A 21,000-nucleotide genomic window follows, 5' to 3' on the forward strand; every position below is an offset into this window, starting at 1 on the left:
AACTTGATGAAAAATTTTGTAACATAACTTTCCGCTCGCAAGTGCCTCGAGGAAGATTGTAGTAATGCGTGGAAATTTTTTTTAATTCTTTTTTATTTTTTTTGTTTAATTTATGGTTTTGGTGAGGACCAATCAGCTTTAAAATTATTAGAAATAGATATTTTTAACATAACAAGTAAATAAAAATCTTATAAAATAAAAATTTGTTTTAAATTCGTATTTAAATTCGGATTGTTAAATATTTTCTCATTGCGCGACTGCTTACGTGACAGAAGTGAGCGCGACTGCTCCCGGGTTAAGAAACAAGGGTTGAAGAGCACCTTTATAAGATAATGCGACTGTCTTATCCACGTTAAAAAATAAAGGAAATTAGAGTCAGACCAGCCTTTTATCGTAAGCAGATCAGAAGTTATAGTTGCATGAAAAGTTGCAATAGTTGAGTTGCTCCAAGTAATACTGGTATCATCAGAAAAAAAAATGCCGTGAGGGCCGTTTTGCCACGTTCTATGTTAGTTACATTTTCTCCAGACTGTGTATCAAGCAATCAAACGAATATCAAGTTGTTACGAAACTTTTAGGAACATTAATTATTTATATTTACCAATCTTATTTTATAATTTTAACTATTTGTTTCTCTTTTTCAGAGGGAAACAGGTGGACTTCAAGTATTTTATACTTGTGTTAATATGTATTACAATATTGGTATGTGTATATCAACAAGATAATATATTTTCTCGAATCGAGATTGGCGAAAACTTAGCAATAGTAGAGAAAAAACTCGATTTAGGAGTCTTTACGATAAATACTCCTGGTTGTAAAATACCATATTTTCAGCCTTTTGATAAAAATATTTTGGATTATTTAGAGCAACCAGGCACACATGTTTGTAATAATGGTACACCAGCGTTATTTGAGTCAGATAGAGATTCTATCAAAATTATAGAAGATTTTTTACCTTTCTATAATGTAACCAATATAAATAATCTGACATGTTGTTACAAAACATTCTGGAGAGAAGATCCTGCTGATGATGCTGCAGACAATAAAATAAGCTACAGTAAAGTCTGCCAAATATTTGTTAATAAAACTGAAATAAAAGAAGAGTTTATAAAAGTTACGTGCAGCTACAATAATCGTGATATTTATACTGATATGTTTGTTTTTGTTCCTACAAAAAATATGTCACACGTAAAAAAAGATCTGATAGAAGACGATTCTAATTTAAATATTTTAGTGATAGGCCTAGATGCCATTTCGAGATTAAATTTTCATAGACAGATGCCAAAGACAGTAAATTATTTGAAACAAATTGGTGCCGTTGAAATGATAGGATACAATAAAGTTGGTGACAATACGTTTCCCAATGTAATACCAGTGTTAACAGGTAAACATATAGAGGAAATCCAGAAGGATTGCTGGCCAACTGATAATCACCACTTTGACAATTGTTCGTTCGTTTGGAAAGGCTACAAACAAAAAGGTAATATTATTTTTTTAATATTAACGTGTTACAACTAAGTACATACATTTAAATACAGTCTTTGATTTTCTTTGTCTTGTCTATCGCATTATTCGTTTGTCATTTTCTGCATCTTATTTTTATTTGTTGATGAGAATATTAAGGGTCTAAAGCTATCAGTACTCTTGCTGCAGTAAACTATTTTCAAGTAAATGATGAATGGGTTGAATATGTCACTTCATTTCAAATAGGCTGTAGGAATAAAATTCAGGCATACAATCTGATTTATTAAATTAAAAGCTTTATTTTGACTAAAATAATTCTACAAGTAGATCTTAAACAGTGCCAATATTACCCATTTAAGGTTTGAAAAGATATACCCTCTACGCCAAAATTAATCGCCCACCTTAAAAATGGGTCTTTTTTTATGTCTCATATTTCCTAAACCTGTTGTCCGATTTAAGTGATATTTTTAACATGCTATAGCCTTATCCTTTAAAAATAACGCTGTAATAACACTGTTGCCAAAGAGGTAAATTTTCAGTGTATGCCGGGTGTATGAATCAAACTTTGTTTTTTTTTCAAAGTTCGCTTCACCCTGTGGAATATTCTAGCATTTCTAAAATATTGAAATTAAATCCAAACTATAGCCTCATCTTTTTTCAACACTATATTTTTTGATTCATTCGCTTACATTGAACAATAAAGAAGATAAGTACTTTACCAACTAGCCATGTTTTTCATCAATACAGAGTGTTTTTATAAGTATGGAAAACTATGAGGTAATTCTTTACGAAAAAATAATGACAGTTTGTTTTATAAACGTATGTCCGCAAATTCTTCGTTTCCGATATAGAGGGTGTTGAAATTTGTTTTACAAACTAACGATTTATTTATTGCTTTAAAACCGGCTGGGATATGCAAATGAAATTTAGTAGATTTTAAGACGTAGTTATTGCACATTTTTTGACATACAATTAAAAAATTAATATTCACCATTGGCGCGCATACAGGTAATATAAACTAACTTATTACCTGTATGCGCGCCAATGGTGAATATTAAATTCTAAGCTGTACGTCAAAAATGTGCAATAACTACGTCTTAAAATCTACCAAATTTCATTTGCATATCTCAACCGGTTTTAAAGCAATAAATAAATCGTCAGTTTGTAACAAAAATTTCAACACCCTTTATATCGGAAACGAAGCATTTGCATACATACGTACAAAGCAACTGTCAATATTTCTTCATGCAGAATTGACCCTTAAAGTATGCCATACTTATTTAAAAACACCCAGTATTCATGGAAAACATGGCTAGTTGTTCAACTTTGTTATTATCCAACATAAGGGAATGAATCAAAAAAAATGTTGAGAAAACATGAGGCTATAGTTGGGTTTTAATTTCAGTATTTTACAAATGCCAGAATATTCCACAGGATGATGCGAACTTAAAAAAAAAGACAGTTTGATTCGTACACCCGTTATACAATGAAAATTTTTCTTGTTTAGCAACATTGTTATTACAGCAATATTGGTAAAAAATAAGGTATAATAAGTATAAATAATAACATATTAAAAGATCTCTTAAATCGGACAACTGGTTTAGAAAATATATGAGACATCAAAAATGACCCATTTTTAAGGTGGGCGGTTAATTTTGGCCCAGAGGGTATAAACAATGACGGTTCAAAATATCGTAAAATAAATGCATACTAAGGGCTCATTTATACTAGGGTACTGTCTAGTTGTTTTCAACTTCATTACAAATCGAAAAAGTAGGATATATCTTGAGGAGGTGGGTGGGAAACAAACTATTGTTTTTAAATATTAAGAAAATTACTTGATGTGAATTGTTTGTCTGACTTTAAAGGCGAAAACGGAGTACCAGTCTTGTACTTAAGTATTCGCACCTGGCAGTCTCGGAATCGTCGCAGTCTACGTAAAATTTCTATATAAACCACAAAGAAAGGGAATAAAAAAAGGCAAAAAAAAATTACTGTGTATATCCAATTAATCTCTCCCGGCAATTAGAAGGCGAATTTTACACATTATTCGACAGATTATGTAGAGACGAAATACGTTTTAAACAGTTGTTTCGATTGTCAATTAGGCAGTTTCGGCAGAGGGAAAAGCTGATAAAAGAAGTTCATGATCGAGTCGCGACCGACACGTCTTGAAATTCTCATCAAAGACTGAATCGAGTCCTCATCAGGACTGCGCCTTGTCCGCGACTTCCAAATGCGTTCGTGAAGATTAAAAACAGTCGCGGAATCGTCGCAGTCTACGTAAAATTTCTATATTAAACACAAAAAAGGAATAAAGAAAAGGCAAAAAAAATTACTGTGTACATCCAGTTAATCTCTCCCGGCAATTAGAAGGCGAATTTTACACATTATTCGACAGATTATGTAGAGACGAAATACGTTTTAAACAGTTGTTTCGATTGTCAATTAAAAAATTTAGGCAGAGGGAAAAGCTAATAAAAGATGTTCATGATCGAGTCGCGACCGACACGTCTTGAAATTCTCATCAAAGACTGAATCGAGTCCTCATCAGGACTGCTCCTTGTCCGCGACTTCCAAATGCGTTCGTGAAGAATAAAAACAACGTGAAGAATCCAAGCTGGACTAGGGATGAGAAGAACCTACTGGTTATACAGTAAGGGTCACCGTACTAGTCACACGGGGAGGTAAGTTCCGTTCTCAGAAGTGACTTTCATCCCTGTCATGTTAATCTGACGTTCTAAACGTCACTAGACATAAAAATAAACATTGCAGCAAGTGAAATGTCCAGGACTGTAATAGCTCAATGTTCCTATGTGTCTAGTATGTTGGCGCTGACTGTATATAACCTAAAAACCGCTCTTTTTGCTCCACAATAGGCGGTTTTTCTGGTTGTTTTTTGTCCCGGTTATAACCGGTTTTTCCTTTTTAAAGTAATAACCGGTGAAAAGCCGGATAAGTTACCTCCGGAAAAATAATGAATTTAGAGAAAACATGGGAAAATTATTTTTATATATGGGGTCCATATACACTAAGCATCAAAATTAACGCACCACCTTAAAAATGAGACATTTTTGATGTCTTGTATTTCCTAAACCTATTGTCCGATTTTAGTGATTTTCTTGGTATGTTACAGCTTCAGTCTTCAAGAAGATTGGTGTAATAACATTGTTGCTAAGCAGATAAGTGTCATTGTGTACCGGGTGTAACAATGATAGTGTGTTTGTCCCTCAAAGTTTGGAACACCCTGTGGAATATTCTGCCGTATATAAAATATTTAAATTAAAACTCAACTGTAGCCTTAGGCTTTCTTAACATTATGCTCTTGATTCATTCGCTTATGTTGGATAATAAAAAAGTTAGGTACTTTAACAACTAGCAACTTTCTTCATCAATAAAGGGTGTTTCTAAATGAGTGAGACAAACTTTAAGGAGTAATACTGCATGAAAAAATAATGCCAGTTTGCTTTGTAAACATATGTCCGCAAATGCTTCGTTTCCGAGATACGGGATGTTGAAATTTTTCTTACAAATTGACGATTTATTTATTGCTCTAAAGCCGGTTGAGATATGCAAATGAAATTTGGTAGGTTTTAAGAGGTAGTTATTGTGCATTTTTGGCATACAATTAAGAATTTTATATTCACCATTGGCGTGCATACGGGTAATATGACCGGGTAATATGACCCGTATGCACGCCAATGGTGAATATAAAATTCTTAAGGGTATGTCACAAAATGCGCAATAACTACCTCTTAAAATCTACTAAATTTTGTTTGCATATCTCAACCGGTTTTAGAGCAATAAATAAATCGTCAGTTTGTTAGAAAAAATTCAACATCCCGTATCTCGGAAACGAAGCATTTGCGGACATATATCTATAAAGCAAATGGTCATTATTTTTTCATGCAGAATTACGCCTTAAAGTTTGTCGCACTTATTTAGAAACACCCTGTATTGATGAATAACATGGCTAGTTTTTAAAGTACCTAACTTTTTTATTATCCGACGTACGCAAAAGAGTCGAAAAGAAACATGTTAAGAAAGCTTAAGGCTACAGTTGAGTTTTAATTTCAATATTTTATATACGGCAGAATATTCCACAGGGTGTTCCAAACTTTGAGGAAAAAACACACTATCATTGTTACACCCGGCATACAATGACACTTCCCTGTTTAGCAATAATATTATTACATCGATATTCTCCAAGAACAAAGCTATAATATACCAAAAAATCACTTAAATCGGATAACAGGTTTAGGAAATACAAGACATCAAATATGTCCCAATTTTAAGGTGGTGCGTTAATTTTATGCTTAGTGTATTAATCCACCTTCATATATTTACAGAGAAACGTCTAGGTATATAAGCATCTATAAGCTAGAGAACTATTATTATTCTTTAAACCTAGTATTAGCTGGACGATAACCGCGGACTGACTAGTACCAATAGACTGTCTTTAATTGAGGATTACTGTACATAAATATACATCAGAAAGCTCATGATAATTAGCAAGGAAAAGATAACAAATCTACGACAACCAAACCCCAGTAATCAGAGTGATGGATTACAGCTACTTGGGAACCACAACGAAAGAATTAACTATTAACCAAGAGGGTGCTCATCGGAAGAGCTAGATCCACCTTCAACCGAGTGAGGGCCCCCTTCATGAGCCACAACATCGCTCTTGGTATAAAAGAGAGAATGCGGCAATGCTATGTTTTTTCTGACTTTTTACGGCGTTGAATCGTGAATCTTTAACGAAGATAATATGTGCAAAACGTTCGAAGCATTTGAGTTGTTGCTATATCGTAAAATGCTTAAGATCTCGTGGAATGACAAGTCGTAAATTGAGAAGTTCTAAGAAGAGCAAGAAGCAAAAACTCAAACTATTAATTAAATAATTTGAGCCGTTAATCATTTAAGTATTAAAAAAAAACAGTTCATCATCATTAGGGAGCGGATTTTATGCCAGATGCATATTGCATGCATATTTCGCATATTTGAGAACTTTACTAAATTTTGCATATTTCTAAAGAAACATGCATATTTTGTGCCTATTAAAAAACATTAAAGTCCAAAAAAAATTTTAAATTTTTTAATTTGACACAAAATATTTCCCCGCAGAGGCTGTCGTATCTATTAATTCAAGAACTACCTGAAGAGAACGGCTCATTCACTGCCTTTCATTTTTTATTAGAAAATACCCCATCTTTACACAAAGTACTTATAGTGCTTATAGTAACCAGTTATAAAATGATTGTAAGATGTTAAAGTGATGAAGGATGGTACCTGGAAATCCGAATTTTATTTACTTTTATTATATTTAGTAGGTATGTACCTATAATTCTGGTGATTCTTTTAAATCCTCTATTGTTAAGAGAATTTACACCTTTAACCATAGTTTTACGATTTTCTAACGGAAATTAACAAGTTATTTTAAATACGCCCCAATTACTTCTATTGATGTTGAAAGGAGTTTTTCAAGTTATAAAAATATTTTATCTAATCAAAGAATATGTTTCCTCGTAAAGAATTTGGAAAAACACATTGTAGTGTATATTGTTGTTTTATTTTAAATAGGTAACTGTTGGTAGCAGTTTTTGTAAAAACTGAATAAATTGCATATACAGTCAAACCCGCTTATTAGAGTACCGATTATAGGAATATCCCGGTTTATGGAATATAAATTCGAGGTCCCGAAACGTTTCCATTTACCCTTTAATAAATTTATCTGTTTATTGGAATATGGTTTAGTAACCTAATACAGCTTTTTAGAATAATTTTTTCAGGTCAACAAATAAATTTTTACGTACAATTTCCTAAAAATTTTAAATTTGCCTAATATAATGTCTTGCCGGTAAGAGCTTCGAAAGCCTGCTGGCTTGTATGTTATTACGGTTTGTCAAGTATCTAACAAACACTTTATTACTGTGTTATGAGTAAAGGCTCATTTCCCACAGAAAATTCAATCGTATGCCGACAAGGTCATAAAATAATTTCATTTGTCTACAAATTTCTATAGGTACATTGCCACACACTTGGCTGTTTTTAGAAACAGCATTTTCCTATAAGATTATTTATTACCAATAGTTGATCGTTTGTTCGGAAGTCTTTTTTAAAATCCAATTCCAATTTATTGTCTAATCGTTTCGTAATTATTTTTGTAAATAGATTATAAATTTTTATTGACATAAAAAGACCTAAAACCATATGCATATACATATAGACATAGTATGTACTATTATAACGTATATTCGGTACACTTATTTCAGCTAGCAACCAATGATCAGTTATTAGAATATCCTGCTTATAAGAATATTTTTGCTTGGCACGAAGGCTATTCTAATAAGCGGGTTCGACTGTATTATAAAAAAATTATTTTATTTGAAAGATAATAAATAAGATTGCCGCCCCCCTATAAAAGAACCCCTTAAAATAGAATAGAACAGAAAACTTGTGGTATCTCGAAATGCGCATTTTTTGAATTTTTGTGCATATCTTGCGCATATTTCATCAAAATTTATCGCATATAAATCCGCTCCCTAATCATCATCAATGGTGCTACAGCTTTATGAAAGAGCCTCGACCTTCCCAAGTCTATTACGCCAGTCAGTCCTATCCATTGCCAACCGTTGCCAGTTTGCTGCGCCTATTTTTCTCCCATCCTCATCTACACCATCCTTCCATTTAAGTTTTGGCCTACCCCTATTTCTACTTCCCACAGGTTGTGACATAAGGATTCTTCCAGGAGGGTTGTTATGCTGTGATCTTGCTAGATGTCCTGCCCATCTTAGTCTTCCTATTCTTATAATAGATACTACGTCTTTACCACCCAATATATGTTTATATCTGTGGTATACCTCGTAGTTGAACCTCCTCCTCCAAATACCATTTTCACAGATGCCACCGAATATGCCTCTCAGGATCCTTCGTTCAAATATAAGCAGAAGGTTTTCATCTAACTTGGAGATGGTCCATGTCTCCGATCCATATGTCAACACTGGTTGTATAAGGGTTTTGTATACGGTTATTTTTGTTTTTTGGCTAATGTTTCTGCTTCTCATAATATGTCTACTCAGTCCAAAGTAGCATTTGTTCGCTAGGATTATCCTTCGGTTGATTTCTTCCGTCATGACGTTCTCCTTGGTAATCAGGGAGCCTAAGTATGTGAATTTGTCCACCACTTCAAAGGTAGAGTTATCAACAGAGAATTGGTGACCGATGTTTCTGGCTCTATTGTTGGGTGTTGATGCCATCATCTTAGTTTTCTCGTCGTTTACTTTCAGGACCATATTTTTTGAGGCATTTGAGAAGGTGGTATACATTTCTTAAAAAAACAGTCATCTTTATCAAACAAAGGACCCCGCAGGAACCTTATGGGAAATGGCTCTCTGTCAAATGCCCTGACACTTTGAGTTCTGGTAGTCCTTGATGTGTAGAACAAAAGACTCAATGGGCGCGTAGCTCCAAAAAATCATAGTTTTAAGATATAAGCCTCTGAAGTTATAGGTACAGTGAGGACGTCTGAGTTGGAATAAAGTCATTTTTTCGAGAATGGGCGACTGTGGAGATAAATTACGAATCAGGTCGATTTTTATTTTTAAATTATAATTTTTTGGCATATACATCATACTAGTGATGACGCAATCGACGACTTTTTAAATAAAAATAGGGGTCGTGTGATAGCTCATTGGAAAAGTTATTCAATTTATTCAATTCTCTATTCAATAATATAAACATTAACGACACGACACCGCCTTGAACTCTGTGGATTTGTTATAAGGACATTTTTTTGAGTAAGTTTGTGCAAAAAAATCGAATCGGAATGATTTCGCTAACGGGGGCGACGATACTGCCTGGTTTACAATCAGTAGTTTTGTCGAGAATTGAAAATAATATATTATCATTTAAAAAAAAACAACGACACAACTTATTTTTGTGTGTACAGTCGAACCCGCTTTAGGCTAGTGATTCTGTTTAAAATAAGAGAGCTAAAAGGAACTACAGCTTTAACGGGGTTTTATTATTTCATATGATCAAAGGACCTCTAAATATGAAAAAACCATGGGATGCGTTTTTGATAAAGGGGTGAATAATTAGTCCATAGGTACAGGGTGTATTAGGGTAAGTTTTATGCACTTTTGGTAAAAACACGTCTACAGAAAAATGGTTCCAGGATAAATTTACTATCAAAATGGTACTTTTTAAAGTCAAAAATATTTTTTTACAAAAATATATTAAAAAAACACGAAAGAAAGCAATTTTGTTTTTTGCCTCATAACCTTTTTCCACGGGATAAAGCTTTGCTTCACAGAAAAAAAACTTCTATACTTCGTCTTTAAAATTACTTTTGGTAGAAGTCTTTAGGATTTATAATTTCCGAAATATGATTTTTCAAAGTTCGCCATCGCCACTCGCAGCATTTTTGGGTCATTTTAGCTATTAGAGAGTTATTGCCACCGGCAAATAAAGGATCCTTTATTACAGGATACTTTAATAAAGGACAAATACAGGACGGGTCTAAAAGAGTGGTATTGCAAACGCAGTTATAGAATCTTTTATTTTGACAAATGACATGAAATATTTTTGTAAATATAAAAATAACCTATAAAATTCCATTTGTCGATATAAATTAAAATAGGATAATTGAAGAGTAAAACGTTAAATTTAATTATTTTGTCATTTAAAGATGTTTAGAGAACAACATAATATATCCTTTAATACTAATCGTTCAATAATATGGAAGTGCAATAAATTGGAAATACTATTTTAGGAGTTTTTAAATACTTTTGCATTATGGGTATATGTAATGGGGAATTTCTGGAGAATATATTATTAGGGAATAGTGGATATCCATTCCTCAACTACAACTACCGAATGACACCATTCCAGAATTTTCAGACAGAAGTTGTGTTTTTATAATCCATCACAAATCCCTTCAAGAATTGTTATTGAAAGAACATTTGGTATTGTGAAGAGATTTCCCATTTTACCATATGTAATGAGATGCAGCTTGTTCAGTTTTACATATTGCAGTAGTACATAATAGAGAAAACGTTGAAATACTGGCAAATGAGTGTGCTGTTGATATTGATATAGAAGCTGTGGCAGTACATTTTCAACCAGGAGCTAATCTAATGCGACTAAATTGTGTGTGTGTTTGTTTAAAATTATTGTTCGACATTTAAAGCTAGCGCTTAAACTAATTTTATTTTTATTGGACTGCAGTTTGTTAATAAATTTATAAATAAATATAAATATTATATTGGTGACTGATTTTAAGTATTTTATGATCATTAGCAGGTTTTAAATAATAAATTTATAAATATATACATACATGCTATTGGCGTTTGATCTTTTATCCATTTGGCCCTCTCTTTCTTTCTTTTCACCTCTGGATAACTAGTTATCAGGAAGTTTATCTGACAGATTAGATACTAATAGATATCTGACAGAGAAAAACTTCCCGTTAACTAGTTATCCGGAGCTGAAAAGACAGATACTAAGGATACTGTTATATAAACTTCCTAATAATTAGTTATCTGAAAATGAAAAGACCTCTAATCTGTCAGATAAACTTCCCGATATACAAAAAGATAATAGAAGAATTAAGCTTTATGCTGGTTTTTATTAATTTTTTTGGCAATGTTTAAAGAAACAAATACTGATGGCATGAAATGGATCACGAACAAGGAGGAATGAAGAAGGAATTGGAGATTGTGTTTACCATTAAACGCATAAAACTGCAGTATCTGGGACACATATGATAAATCAGCACCGTTACTCCCTGCTGCAGTACATATTGCAAGGTACAGTCAAAGGTAAGCGAAGACCTGGTAGAGGGAGAATATCAATGGAACTGTTTCGAATCGCAGCTAGCAAGGTTACGATTGCTATATGATTTCCAACATTCGAAACGGATAAGAACCAAAAGAAGAAGATGGCATGAAAATGAAAGTGTATTAATACTTTTGATTAAAAACTTTATAGATTCTTATCTATAAAAGATTAAATTTTCAAAAATAAATACTTGAACCTTTGTTTTATTTTGTTAACCTGTTGTTATATATCTGTTGAATAGAACTCTATTTTGAATCTAGAATTTTAACAAATCCTAACTTTCATTAAAATTTATTGATCTTATATCTTCAATCTCTTATATCTTCAATAAATATTTATTTCTATAGAAAAATGTAAAATATATTGAGTTTAATAAATGAGTTACTGATATTTTAAGTCTGATCATTGTAATTAGTAACAATTTAAAATTATTTAGGTAATATTCCTTTTTACAACTTCTTGTAATAACTCAAGCTTCAATAAAATGTTTTTTTCTATATTCGTTTGGGTCAAAACATCAATAATCTATATCTCAGAATATTACTTAGAGTTGTTTTTAATAAATAAAACCCAACATACAACTATATTGATGAAAGTTTAATCAAATATCAATCCCACAATACATAAATTATCAATCCAAAGAAGCGACAAGATAAATTCAAAATACAAGTGAAGTTAGACCTTTCTTCACATTTTTGACACGTTATGTCAAAATAAAGGAACTTTTGTTAAAATAAAGGTGTCCTCTAATTTTCCTTAAATACAGGCGGCCTGTATTTTATTAAAAGACAAAAATAAAAGACGCATTACTGCGCATGCTTATATGTCAAAATAAAGGATCTTTTATTACAGGTCGACTTAAAAGACGTTGGCAATAACTCTCTATTATTTCGCAAACATTGTTCTGAATATTTACATATTTCGGAATGTATGAATCCTAAAGACTTATACCAAACCTTATTTTAAAGAGGGAGGATGGAAGTTTTTTTCTGTAAAGCAATGCCTATACCTCTATACCCGTGGAAAAAAGTTATGGGGCAAAAAACAAAATTGCTTTGCTTCATGTTTTTTTGCTTTTCTTTAATAAATTTTTATACAGAAAGATATTTTTTCAACGACCGTGCTAAAAGAGCCACTTTCACGCATGCATTTCGTTTCCGAAAGTTGCACTTTCCCGCACGGCATGCGGGATAGTAAAATACCTTGTAATATGGCATTATAATACAGGGTGTAACGAAAATACAGGTCATAAATTAAATCACATATTCTGAGACCAAAAATAGTTCGAATGAACCTAATTTACCTTAGTACAAATATGCACATAAAAAAAGTTACAGCCCTTTGAAGTTACAAAATGAAAATCGATTTTTTCGAATATATCGAAAACTATTAGAGATTTTTTATTGAAAATGGACATGTGGCATTCTTATGGCAGGAACACTTTAAAAAATAATTATAGTGAAATTGGTGCACCCCATAAAAATTTGATGGGGGTTTTGTTCCCTTAAACCCCCCAAACTTTTGTGTACGTTCCATTAAATTATTATTGTGGTACCATTAGTTAAATTTAATATTTCTAAAACTTTTTTGCCTCTTAGTATTTTTTCGATAAGGCAGTTTTTATCGAGTTGCGGCTTCTTTTTTAATATGTTTACATAAAAATTTTATGGGGGTTTTGTTCCTTAAAACCCCCCAAATGTTTGTGTATGTTCCAATTAAACTTTTACTGCGGTACCATTAGTTAAACACAGTGATTTTAAAATTTTTTTGCATCTTTGTATTTTTTCGAGAAGGCATTTTTTATCGAGATATTACTTCTTTTTTAATATGGTTCAAAATAGACCTAAAAAAAATGTAACTCATAAATAAATTTTCATATTATTACGAAGTCTCCATAATCGTACTTAGCCATATACAAATATGTGGTGGATTTGACAAATATTCAAAATATCTCGATAAAAACTGACTTTTCGAAAAAGTACTAAGAGGCAAAAAAGTTTTCAAAATATTGTGTTTAACTAATGGTACTACAATAATAGTTAAATTGGAACGTACACAAAAGTTTGGGGGGGTTTAAAGGAACAAAACCCCCATAAAATTTTTATGGGCTGTCCAAATTTCATTATAATTTTTTTTTTAAGATACTACTACCATAAGAATGCCACATGTCTATTTTCAATAGAAGATCTCTAATAGTTTTCGATATATTGGAAAAAATCGATTTTCATTTTGTAACTTCAAAGGGCTATAACTTTTTTTATGTGCATATTTGTACTAAGGTAAGTTAGGTTCAATCGAACTATTTTTGGTCCCAGAATATGTGATTAAATTTATGACCTGTATTTTTGTTACACCCTGTATATTATAATACATGCAATAAACTAATATTTAAATATTATTTACCAATTTATTTCAAATTTATTTTATTGTGTTCATGTTTTAATGAAATTAGCGCGATTATTTTATTCGTAGGAGATTCTGACCAATAGAAAGCTACAGAAATAAAAATTAAACTGATAATTTTTGATAATTTCCCGTCGTCAAGTATATTACGTCAGATGCCCTTCGTTGCTATGAAAAAATACATTCAGTGACATTAATGACAATTAATGTTGTAAAAATTAGAAAAGTGATGACTTTCATCCGTCAAATATTTATAACCACTGTGTGTTTAATTATATGAATATGTACTTACATAAATAAATTACAATAAAATTTTGGTTTTGAACAGTTTTATTCATGAAATAATCGCAACACATTGCACTCGATCTCTAAAATTAATATAGAATTTTTGCCCTCGTGACACTTTGACATAATTTAAAACTGTCAAAGTGTCACTCGGGAAAAAGTAAATAATTTTAGAGCTCTTGTGCAATTACTACTGATTATTTCATTCATAGGAGATTCTGACCAATATAAAGCTACAGAAATCTAAACTAAATTGATAATATTTGATAATTGCTCATCGTCAAGTATATTACGTCAGATGCCCTTCGTTGCTATGAAAAAATACATTCAGTGACATTAATGACAAGTAATGTTTTAAAAATTATAAAAGTGATGACTTTCAAGCGTCAAATATTTATAACAACTGTGTGATAAATTGTACTAATTTGTACTTACATAAATAAATTACAATAACATTTTGGTTTTGAACAGTTTTATTCATGAAATAATCGCAACAAATTGCACTCGATCTCTAAAATTAATATAGCATTTTAGAGCTCTTATGCAATTACTACTGATAATTCGATGAAATAAAATTATTTTGACATAATATTTAAAAGCCAGATCAGTCGACAATTACAATGGTTTTGAATCGTCGTCATGGAAACCAATATCGTCGTCGTGGTAACCCATTATATTGAAAGTTTGGTTTTGAAAACCTTGTCAAAGACTTAATTTGTGTATGTATTTTCACTTCTAAATAAAAATTGATATAACTCAATTTTTTGTGGCTTTTTTCAAAAGGTACGGCCCTAGAAAAAATATTGTTCCTAACTCATGCGGAAAGTGTCTTTCCGCACTAGTTAGGAAAATAGCTATTTTCCCTTTAGATGGTGATATTTCGATAGTAAATTTAACCAGAACAATATTTTTTCTGTAGACGTGTTTGTACCAAAAGTGCATAGAACTCATCCTAGTGCACCCTGTGCCTAGGGACTAATTCGCCCCTTTCTCAAAAACGCACCCTTTTAAATGGTAGCACTGCGCGGTTTTTTCATATTTAGAGGTCCATTGACCATTTGAAACAATTAAACTCCGATAACGTTTAGTGGAGTCAATGAAGGTGGATATGAGTTATTACCTCAGATTTCGTTGAACCTCCATCGATTTTCATAAAAATTGGTGAGTGGTTAAAAAATACCTCAAGGAATAAAGGTGACATAGTGCCAACTTGCGCTTTTTGCATTTTAGGGGTGAAATACACCCCATTTTTTAAAATTATTTTTTAGATTTCTGAAAGTGCAGTCACTGTAAGTTTTCACTTCCTATTCGTTGAACCTTCATCGATTTTCATGAAAATCGGTAAGTAGTTAGAGGATACCTCAACAAATAAAAGTTATATAGCACCAACTTGCGCTTTTGCCTTTTAGGGGTGCAAAACACCCCTAATTTTTAAATTGTAAAAAATGCAGATTTCCGCATTATGGCGCAAGTAATCTCGTTGAATTAAGAAAAATAAATATTTTTTTTATAATTATGTGCATGAACTGTATTTTTTTTTATTTTTCAAACCTTATAGCAACCAAAAAATCCGAAAATTAACAAGTCGAAATTCACGAAAACCTTATTCTTCTATATTTCTGAAAGTGTAGTCACTGAATGTTTTCACCCACGATTTCCTTGAACCTTCATCGATTTTTATGAAAATTGTTGAGTAGTTAGAGGATACCTCAGAAAACAAAAGCGATATGGCACCAAGTTGCGCTTTCTGCATTTTAGGGGTGAAATCCACCTTTTTTTTTTAATGATAAAATGCAGATTTCAGCATTCTGGCTCAAGCAATCTCGTTTAATTAAGTAAAATAAATATTTTTTTACATTTATGTGCATGATTTATAATTTTTATTAATTTTTCAAACCTAGTAGGAACCAAAAATCAGAAAATTAGCAAATTGACAATCACGAAAAAAATTATTCTTTTATATTTCCAAAAAGGCAGTCGCTGAAGGTTTTCACCCCTGATTTCGTTGAACCTCCATCAATTTTAATGAAAATTGGTAAGTAGTTAGAGCATACCTCAAGAAACAAAAGTGATGTGGTACCAACTTGCGTTTTTATCCTGGGGGTGGATGTTACCCCTTCTCATGGGTGAACACTATTTTATTAAAAATAACCCCATAATTAGATAAAGGAGTAAATTCTAAACAAACTTTCTTTTATCAAGTTTATAAATTTTTTATTTAAATAATGTTTCATAATTTAATAAAATATTATTGGTACAGTAAAACCTGTCAATAACGGCAACTGAAAATAAAAACAATTGGCCGTTATGGAAATGTGGCCACTAATGCTAGGTTTCCTTTTCCACAAATATATAAAATATTATTGAAAATTTATTTGTTTTAGTAATTAAAGCCAATCAAATATAATTCTACAAACAAACGGAACATACCTTTCATTAGATATCGCAAATCACTTTGGCTGATTTTGTCTGCATATATATTATGTTTGAGGAATCCCTTTTTTTGCGAGACTGGATATAGGACATTTCTCAAGTATGAGTTCACATTCATGGTATATCGTTGCTATACAGGGATAATAATCTGTGCAATGTTATGGTACAGGCTACGTTAAATATGAAGTAAATGTGGAAGATATACACTGGTTATTCATTTCAATTTAATTTGATTGTTATTTAATCGTTTACAATATTTAAAATAATTAAAGATATAAAGTTAGGAATTTCAAAAATAAATTCAGTTCTCATTGGCAGGGTGGGAAATAATAAAGTGCCATACAATAGCATTTCATTACAATGCACATTACAGGCATTACAGGCTGCTCCGTTTCAGAAAACTCATACTCTCAAACTTTGAGAAAACACTCGTTCAGTTTCGACCAACCCTGTATTACCTAAAATTAAATGTTTTGCTAGATTAATAATTTTGAACAATAATAGACTATATTAAAAATCACTTAAACATAAATTGATTTTCTGATATCAAATCACTACAATTATACAGGGGGTGAATATTGCTATGAAATTTGAAAAAACAACGTAACTATCTTTTAAACTACTTCGTATAACATCACAAAACCTGATATTTTAAGAAATAAAACATAGAGGAGAATCCAAAAATGTAAAATATACAGGCTGTTCCATTAAACAAAAGATAATTTTGTTTCACCCTGTCAATATGGGTGGCCCTGTATATTTGGAAATGTATTTAAATTCTGATATTATATATGCCCCAATCTCACCTAAATAAACTTTTTTTATATCTCCTACAACAAACGACTAATTGGACTTCCCACAACCTGTATACATACAAAATCTCCGCTATAAAATTTTTTCAAAGAAAATGTTATTGGTTTTTTTTTAAATAACTTTGTTACTTTTTGAAATATGAGAATTATCCAAAAACCATTACAAAGCTAAGTAAAAGGTCTATGACACTGTATTAAACTTAATTTTGTAAATCCTTTATTTTTTTTTTAAATACAAGGTGAAAGGGCCCCGGTTACATGGTTCTCGGAGTAAAATTTACGTTTTAAATGTTTCTATCTCGGTTATTTTTTGTCATAAAAAAATATTAAAAAAGAAAAAGCTTAAATAAAGTTAAAACTAAAATTTTGTTCTTTACCATTTTTTAAGTATATCGAGCATTTTTGGAGTTATTATCAAAAGAAAATGAACTTCACGAAAATTTGAAAAAGTCTAATTTTTTTTATTCGTATTTTTTTTTCAAAAATATGCATTCTAAACCGGTCAAAATTGTAGAAGTTATTACTCATTATAAAATAAATAAAGTTTTAAATGGGTTACTATAAATTTTAATTTTTGTGGAAATGACGTAGGTTTCATTTTTCATTCTTCCCTAAAAAATCTGAAAGGGTCCTCTTATTTCCATCATAACTTGCTTAATTTTGATGCTATCGACTTCTTATATAGCTTTTTGATAGTTACCTTTAATTATTTTATTAAAATGTTTAGTATCTCTATTTAACAAAGTGCATCGTTTTCCTGTTATTTAAGCTTGAATAATAAGATTTGAGTACTCGCGGAAAAAAAATATACATTCAATTGCATATAACTCACTTTGTATATGTAATAAAGGATTTTTCGAATAAGGAGCTTTTTATTTTTGTATTATCTTCAATTTTGGTAACAACAACTTTTTTGAAGAAACTTATTGGTTTTGAGTTATTTATGAAAAACTGCTTTAAAACATGGAATTTTTTCAGGAAAAATCAAAACTTTTGATCTTTAATAACTCAAAAACTATTGATTTATTGAAATAACTTTATATAACAAATTTTACTTATAATTTATCCCTCTATCGATTAGTGGTATTATTCTTAATAAAATAATTTTCACCTCCGAGAAGGGGTGGCATCCACCCCCAGGGTAAAAGCGCAAGTTGGCACCATGTCACCTTTCTTTCTTGAGGTATCCTCTACATACGTACCAATTTTCATGAAAATCGATGGAGGTTCAACGAAATCGGAGGTGAAAACCTTCATTGACTCCACTAGTTGTAGTTCCTTTCTAAAGTGTATAATCAATAGCCTACTTATTGGAATAGGGCAATGTTCATTTTAATTTATTTTAAAGAACTAAAGGCATTAACACTAAAACACAATTATTAGTTTATAACATTTATTTATTTAACAGCACAAATTTATATTCTTGACTGCCTCCTTAAATCTCGTTTACTGTCATATACAGTAAGCGCCACGATAGTAGACACACAGGTACCTAATTTCTAGGCTAATGGGACTTGTTCTCACCTTTGGCTTTTATGTATGTCATATTATGTCTAGTGAATCTCGTGAAACTCTTCAAAATAATTGTTTTCAATACAAACAAGCTGAAAATGCGAGCATTATCATAACGAAAACTTTGTTTATTTACGTATTTTTTCTACGGCCGTTTAATAACATGCTTATTATTCGATATTTTTTCATAGATAATAGTACCCATTACTGTACCCGTGAGTAATAATTCATTACTCACGGGCTGAAGTTCCTCACGGGCTGAAGTTAGATTCAAGTGGCGCATGCCAGTTTTAATATTAATCGTATTTAAACTGCAAATAAAATTACTTAATCTTGTTTATTTAATACAATAGTTATTGTAATTTATATCAATAATTAACTTCGAAAAAATTTTAAAGGAATTTTAACTGTAACAATGTCACTATATTTTTTACGTTTATATCTTGTTGATTAAAAATTTTGACGTTTATCATTTTTATTTTGGTGACAGTGACATTAGCGCATTTTGTTAATGTTAATTGGAATTTATAACTAATATTGTGTTTATTTTTCAAGTTATATTGTGTTAAATATGTTATAACATATGATGTATAGTTATAGTATTATATTGTGTAAATATTTATGTCATTACCAAAACAAGTAGGTAGATTGTTTGCACATAATTCAGATCATAGTATTATCTTATATATAGTTGTATGTAAATATACATTATAACTAGATACGAAATACGTCTACCGACAACAGCCACTTCCTATTTATTACATTCACTTACAGTAGGTACAAATTTAAGCTTATAATTTTTTGGAAAGGAATAGAATAAACTTATATTGACTATTTCTAGTTGTATTTTTACATTAAATAAGAATTTGGTAATAGTAGGCAACCAATTATTCAGCCACGTACTAGGGATAAATAGCATTTAGATATTTTTGTAATTATTATAATTTAAATCTCGAGTACCTTGTTGATAATATTTTTTTTACTAATTAAAATAATAAAGGTTGTAGAAAAAGTATAGTATTCTACTCGCATGTAAGGGCTATTAGTCACTCTGATGAATTACGACACTACGACAATCGTGAGTAATAACCATCATTACATGCTCGTTGAATAATATACTATTAATTCATAATATGGAAAATTTGCTATTATGAAAAGTTGTTCAGAATTAAAAATTATGTTTTAATGTGCAATTATATCATCCTAATGTAAATGTTGTGAATTAAAAAGGTACTTTACTCTTGATCGAAATTCATATTTTTTATATACCTCGTATAAAATTAATAAAATTTGATATAATATGATGGTTGCATCATAAATCTTAGACCATGAAGAGCTTTTTATGAAGAATAACTTTTCTTCACAACTGGCTAGTGATTTTAGTCAGTAATTTTGCCAATTTGACAAAAACTAATTACTAAATAGTTAATAAATACTAAATAATTAGTAATTTTGCCAATTTCGGCAAAATTGGCAAAAAACAAAAAAAAAATTACCTAGTAAAATCGCTAGCCAGTTGTGTCTGAGTTTAGCGAACCGACTATAATAACAATTTTCATTTCATAACAAATGGAACAGTCCATTTATCATGAGGTAGTCCCATTAAAGGGGAGGCCGTATACTCGTATAAACCTTTTTAAAGTTAATACATTATTGCTTTCAAAATATACTCCAATTGTATTTTTGAACATCTTATTTATTTTATATAATAATTAAATTCACGAATGTCAAACTCAAATGTAAATAATCTATGCTTTGCTTAACAAATTCAGATTAAAAAAGTTTTCGTTGAAAAACTAGCCTACTTAATATAAACGATTTCAGCTGACGTTTAGTGTGTCGGCGGAAAATAAAAGGATTGTGACGTCACATTTTAGATTTTTGAGGTCGACTATCTCGAAGACGGTTAGACCTATCGAAATGCCGTTTTCAGATTCGGATTCAGAAGACAAAACAACATAAGAATCCATCGATAAATCTGCTCTAAGTATTGCAGGAGCAGCGACGCAATAACACACACTTTGCGAATTTATAAACGAAAAGTTTTTGTTGAAAATACATTAATTAATAGTATTGTTACTCTGCTTTAAAATAACTTTATTCAAACACCAAAAATATTACAATACGTTATAAATTTTACAACTTTAACGCAATGACAACTATAAAGTTCCAAAACAACTGCTTTTATAAACTTTCTATGTTTATATTAGGTCTCTAGAAATTTTCTGTATGCGCTCACAATCCGGGT

At 30.9% G+C, this 21,000-nt stretch overlaps 1 protein-coding gene across 1 annotated transcript in view; it reads left to right on the forward strand.

Annotated features, from left to right (window-relative positions):
* The window catches only part of LOC126888815 (uncharacterized), a 52,374-nt gene that overhangs the window by 20,856 nt on the left and 10,518 nt on the right, over window positions 1-21,000 (forward strand). The window contains exon 2 of the mRNA XM_050657214.1: window positions 645-1,480. Within this exon, the coding sequence (XP_050513171.1) occupies window positions 645-1,480 (836 nt within the window). The remainder of the gene's footprint in view (window positions 1-644; window positions 1,481-21,000) is intronic.

This window comes from Diabrotica virgifera, chromosome 7 (genome assembly GCF_917563875.1).
Source record: "Diabrotica virgifera virgifera chromosome 7, PGI_DIABVI_V3a".
NCBI lineage: Eukaryota > Metazoa > Arthropoda > Insecta > Coleoptera > Chrysomelidae > Diabrotica > Diabrotica virgifera.